Raw genomic sequence first — 6,611 nt, forward strand, 5'->3', positions numbered from 1 at the left:
TCCCTTCATTAATATACTTTCGTTCATTTTCATTGCAAAAGCAAGAAACGAGCGACGACACAACCTTCTTATATGACAGCTCAAATGAGACTGAATTGTGTTTTCTATGCGTGTGAGTAATCTGTGTAAATTTAGTAACGGCCAAAAAACACTTTGTGTAGGAGTTGCCGGTCGTGGTTTTATATTTACACTGAATATATATAACGTGATTATCTAATTAAAATCCGGAACGCTTTATATAACAAAAAACATATCAGCTTTTTTAATAAAAAATAATTTTCAATAATATAATAATAATTTCAAGCACACACTTGAATTTTACAAATTAATCTGCCAGAATAAAATTTTTCATTTATAACAGACTTTATTCCATGCAGGATACATTTTCTTTTTAAATTTTATAATTTTTATGTTAATTTTTTATAAAATATTTAAATTTAACAAAAATTTTTCATTAAATGAATTCGCCACTATTATTGTTTTTGAACTCAGTTAGTACCAAAAGCAAAATACCTGGAAAATGTTGTTGTCGAACTGCCACCACCTTATGAATTCGCCTTAAGTACAAGTAAGCTCATATGTATCGCAATCAAAAAGCTCTCATTATCTTTGAAAGAAGAAAACTAGAGAGCTCAATTAATAGATCGAAGAATATGTATGACTTATTTATTAAAAAAAAAATACTTGGTGAAGGGTATATAAGATTCGGCACAGCCAAACTCTGTACTCGGTTTCTGTAACTTTTAGGGAGAACTTCTCAACTCGAGAAGTGTGAAGCAAAAAATCCCATCGTTTCTCGATTTGTGAGTAAGTAGTGTTTCTATAACTTATAGTGTGAAGAGCCAACACGAATTACGAAAACATAAAAAAGCTAAACAATGTTAAAAACAAATTACAAACAATTAACAAATAATATAGAAATTAAATAAAAAGTGTTCAAAAAATTATACCAATAAATTCTCCCCTGGAAAATTCTATGTTTATGTCCACGTACTTTTTTAACTTATATTTCCGTATATCGGAAATTCCTCTATTTCTCTTAAAATTAGTAAACAATATTAATTTTAATCTTAATTATTAAAACATAATTTCGTTTTCATTACTTTATAGATTTTATATATAAATTAAAATTTTTACTTTTCGCACCGTTTTATAATGTGAATTTTTTAACAGATTATGCTATAAACTTCAAATAAAATGTTCTTACTATAAAAATTTCAATAGAAACGATTCACATTGTTTTTTCTTCAATTTCACTGTTTCATGCGAGAAATTTCTGTTGTTGACTTGTTTATATTTCAATTGGCATACATTATTTTTCGTCTTTAAAAAAATTAATTTTGTGTTGTGTCACATTCGAACCTGGTGTGCGATGTGTACTCAGGGTGGGTTGTGAATTGAAAAATTATACAAGCCAATTATGAGCAATTATTCCACAGGAGTATGTTTCCTTTTGTATGCTTCATGAATAGTTGAGGGAACAAACTTCCAAGGTTTATTATTCAGAATGAGATTAATAAACATGTTTCTAAAATAGCCTACCCTCCCTAACGTAACTTTATTATTTAAAGTAATAGCATAATTACATGTTCATATGTATGTATATGTAAATTTAAGAAATTATGTTTATTAATATAATAATAAAAATATAACAAAAAGTAACTAATAATCATTTAACTCGATGCATTTTGAACTAAAAGGCCTGTTTTAGAATAAAAGCTTGACGGTTAATTTACTTTAAAAGCTGGTGTGCCCTTTGGTTTGCAACAGCTATTCTCGCCTCATTAGACTCAGCCTGCAAGCAAAAATAATTATTAAATAAAATTTGAATAAGTCACATTTGTTTGTATATTTATTACCTTTCTGTTGATTCTGTCTATTTGTCTGTTTTGATTCTCAAGTTCAGAACCCATATCTAAAGCCATATTTCGTAGATTTCCTATCATTGTGTTTACTTGACCCATATTTTCCTCCATTTCATCTTCTCGTGCGTCATTTGTTATTCTATAATATACGAAAATAGAGTTAGAATTTACTAGTTTAGAATTTTACTAGTTTTTCTAAAACTTATAACATCCTCAGAAAAATTGGTAAATTTTAGAATATTTTGCATGTTTAACTTCAAAAACTTAAAAGTAAAACTAAATTGTGTGTTTTGTAATGAAAAATATATTATAAAAATTTTCTAAAAGCTTAATTCATTTCAAACTACAAAATGTTTTAGTTTTTCCGACTACAATACATTTTCAAATAATACTTTGTATTAATACAAAATCACATAATTTAAACGGCAAAAACATATGATTTGCCTTTTTTTTAAATAAAATAATTTTCCCTTTTGTTTTGCAAAATTTATATTTTAAAGAATAAAAACAAGTAACTGAAATGTTTTCAATTATATGAGAGTAGATTGTGAGTGTGCGTACAATGATTTTTATGCAAATAATGCAAGTTCAAAATTTAAAACTAACACCAATTTTTGTGCAAGTTTTTTACGATAAACAAGTAGGAAAGTATAGTCGAGCATGGCCGACCATATAATACCCTACACCATGAGTATATTTAAAAAATACATTTTTTATTAAGAAACTTTTATGTTGAATATTAGCATAATTCCAAAATATTTAAGCAATTTATTGATAAAAGAACTAAAATTTCTAAATGAGGCTTTATATAGGTCAAATATGGGCCGATCCTCGGTAAATTTGGGAAAAGGATATATTTTTAAATAACAGTTAGTTTTGTAGAGTTTCATTGCGATACAAATGGTTACAAGTCAATTTTAGACGTTTAAGACATTTTTGAAGGGGGTTTGTATGGGGGCTAGGGTCAAATAAGGGCCGATCCTTACGAAAATCTGCAGTGTCATTTATGCTTATATAAAACTTATTTGCGCAAATTTTTAGAGAGATAATAAAATATTGAACATAATTATGGCATAAAATCGGGAGTTACGGTTATATGGGGGCTAGGTGAAATAATGGACCGATTTCAACCATTTTCAATAGGCCAAAAAACATGCTTGGTTCAAATTTCATCAAATTATCTTGAAAATTGCAATCTGTACCTTGCGCACAAAGTTTACATGGACAGCCAGCCGGACAGACGGACGGACATGTCTTAATCGACTCAAAAAATGATTCTGAATCGATCAGTATACTTAAAGGTGGGTATTGGACCAATTCTTTTGTATGTTACAAACATCAGCACATACGTATAATACCCTCCCCACTATAGTGGTGTAGGGTATAACAAAATCTACGTCTCGTCAATGTATATCAGCAAAGAATACGAAAGTGTTGTTGTTTTACTCATGCTTGTATACAATATAGAACCACAAAAACGTATTGCTAGGGTTTAGCGCCAGAGTTTAAATATTAGTAAATGCTTTTATATTTTTATTTTTGATAAATATGTATTTACCTCATATTTAAAAATATGCATATTTTAAATATTGTTCTGTTCAAAATATTTTTAGTATTTTTGCTAAAAATATTAACTCTTACAGACTATTGCATATTGCAGCTTACAGACAAATATAAAATGTTTTTACAAAATGTTGTTATACCCGACACCACTATAGTGGGTCTCGTCTCGTCAATGTATATCAGCAAAGAATACGAAAGTGTTGTTGTTTTACTCATGCTTGTATACAATATAGAACCACAAAAACGTATTGCTAGGGTTTAGCGCCAGAGTTTAAATATTAGTAAATGCTTTTATATTTTTATTTTTGATAAATATGTATTTACCTCATATTTAAAAATATGCATATTTTAAATATTGTTCTGTTCAAAATATTTTTAGTATTTTTGCTAAAAATATTAACTCTTACAGACTATTGCATATTGCAGCTTACAGACAAATATAAAATGTTTTTACATGCAATATATTACGCAGCAACTTGCTAACATATATATAATACCCATAAATATTTGATATTGCTTGCCTATAATATAAAAATATTTTCCTACACAAATTATTTGAAGTCAACAATATTGAAGCCATGTATTTGCATATTTCCTAAAAAGTACCTAAACTACACATAATTAATTTGCCCCTTTTTTGCCTTTTCCCTCACTTTTTACCTGTTTTGATCCAACTTTCGCACCGCTACTTTACCAATACATATTTCTGATACTTTAAAATGCTAAATTGAAAATATTTTCGCCTCTTGACCCTCTTTTTTTTTGACCCTCTTTTTTTTTGACCTTGAACATAAGTCTTCGTATGACTTGCAAGGCGCTCCTGCTGATGTGTTCTAAGTTGAGATTTCCGTAGTAGTTTCCATCTAACTACAAAATTTTAATTGAAATTTCTTTTGATTTCCATCCATAGACTTAGTTTTTACATCAAAAAGTCTTTAATTTTTGATATGCCTGTTTTGTCTACTTTTGTCTTCAATTCTTTCTGGCCCTTTTGAAGATATACTCCATAAAACGGAACACAACTCTTCGTACTTTAATGTAATCTTCATTGTAGATTTATTAAATATGGTACTTAAAATCTGAGAAGTTTACTTATGTTCCAATTCTTGTCATTTCCGATACAGGTATTCCAAAGTAAAAAATTACGAACTGTCTACCTAGTAACATTTAGGACTATATTACTATAACCTGTAATTCAGTCATTGATATTTCTTATTAGTGAATGAATCGAAATTATTATTACCTGTATATTTTTACCTACATGATCATAAACGAAACAGAACGAAATGATCTGTCGAAAAAATTTAGGTAAAAATAGTTATAAATTTCTGAAAATTTAAGCATAATAGGACCTTTCAATTATAAGGATAAGCAAACAAATAGAAAATAGGTAAATATAAGATTTAAACATGTTCTGTGATATTTAATACTAAAATATGAAAAATATGAAATTAAAGGATACAGGTTTAAATTAACATATTTTTGAATGTAATTGAGATATTGGCTTGAAATTTTTTTGTAAAGGGTCGAGAATTTCCATATCTAACTAAAAAAAGATATTAAGGGATAAATATGGACTAAATTGTTGTAGCTATCTGCGACCCTATTAAAATTTTGATATAAATCATAGTTTTAGAAATTTAACAAATATGTGACAAAATCTTTATTTATGAACAAAACTCAATGAAATCTTCAACGCTTGTTAACTTAGTCATTTCAAATAAGAAAATGCAAAAAAAATTCAAAAAGGTCAAAGGGCATCCCGCAATTCCCAAAATAGGAATGAAAATCCCAAAAATGGAATTTTTTACATTTTTGCTCATAGGGTCCACATTTCTTTCAGGGCTGGGAAATACTTTTGGAGTAAATAGAAAACATATTGAGGTTTCCAAAACTGCTTTCAGTTTTCTGATCCCAGCTTTGGGATTTTAGAACATGTCGCCCAAAGTTGAAGTTTTGATAAAAAAAAATAGGTCATATTCGGAAGAACGCAGTGGCAACATTTTCAAAAAATAGGACAAGTTTTTTACGCCAAAACGTTCTGCATAAAGATACCTTTTAGAAAACTATAAAATTGTTATATGTTCTTACAGAAAATTTTATTTTATTAATAAAAGAGTTAATACACATTTTGGGCAAAAAAACGGCAAAAATCTAAAATTTTTTGAATTTTTAAATTAAAGAACGTATATTTTTGGATCTGTAAATGATATTGATCTGAAATTTTTTGTATATTATTGGAAATTTTGTTGTCTAACTAATAGGAAGGAATTGAGTCCATTTGGTCTAAAATTACGCCCGGTGTTCAAAAAAAGGCGGACCAGGGTATGGTAAATTTTGTATCACTAAATTTTTAAATGCCTATAACTCGGATATTATAAGAGATAAGTAGTATGTCCAAGCATGTCTTTGTATTTGGGTGAAAAACAAAAAAATGGCACGAGTTTAAAAATTTTACATGTCGTAGGTACCCTACTTTGAGCCGCCACAGCTCCGTCCCTGGGGCATCTGCGGGGTTCATCTTCAAAACGAATACTCGAATACTCCTTGGCTACGCTCACGCCAAATTTTATCCCGATCGGATTAGCCGTTTAGAAATGCCAGATTTATTTCCAACAAATTTCCATTCTGCCCCACTGTGCTATGGGAAACAGTAGTTTTAAGATATGTTGTGCTTCAAAGATAAAAGTTTTAAAATAATAACACCTTCCATGATCCTAATATATATTATAAATCTCTTTGTAAATTTGTTTGTGCGTCTATCACGCCAAAACGGCTTGACCGAATTTCATCAAATTTGGAACATAGATCGATATATGTATGAAAGCGTCAATAGGCAATATTATATGACTGATTTTTGTTTGTTTAAATGCGAAAATATTTTCAATTTAGCATTTTAAAGTATCAGAAATATGTATTGGTAAAGTAGCGGTGCGAAAGTTGGATCAAAACAGGTAAAAAGTGAGGGAAAAGGCAAAAAAGGGGCAAATTAATTATGCGTAGTTTAGGTACTTTTTAGGAAATATGCAAATACATGGCTTCAATATTGTTGACTTCAAATAATTTGTGTAGGACAATATTTTTATATTATAGGCAAGCAATATCAAATATTTATGGGTATTATATATATGTTAGCAAGTTGCTGCGTAATATATTGCATGTAAAAACATTTTATATTTGTCT

At 28.8% G+C, this 6,611-nt stretch overlaps 1 protein-coding gene across 2 annotated transcripts in view; it reads right to left on the reverse strand.

The window, feature by feature from the left end:
* Positions 1-676: 676 nt before the first annotated feature.
* Positions 677-6,611, reverse strand: part of LOC111689226 (synaptosomal-associated protein 25) — a 648,407-nt gene continuing 642,472 nt past the window's right edge. For both annotated transcript variants that reach the window (XM_046948035.1, XM_046948034.1), the window contains exons 7-8: positions 1,860-2,004; positions 677-1,795 (exon numbers count right to left, since the gene is read on the reverse strand). In XM_046948035.1, the coding sequence (XP_046803991.1) occupies positions 1,733-1,795; positions 1,860-2,004 (208 nt within the window). In that variant the 3' untranslated portion in view covers positions 677-1,732. The remainder of the gene's footprint in view (positions 1,796-1,859; positions 2,005-6,611) is intronic.

This window comes from Lucilia cuprina, chromosome 4 (genome assembly GCF_022045245.1).
Source record: "Lucilia cuprina isolate Lc7/37 chromosome 4, ASM2204524v1, whole genome shotgun sequence".
Lineage (NCBI taxonomy): Eukaryota > Metazoa > Arthropoda > Insecta > Diptera > Calliphoridae > Lucilia > Lucilia cuprina.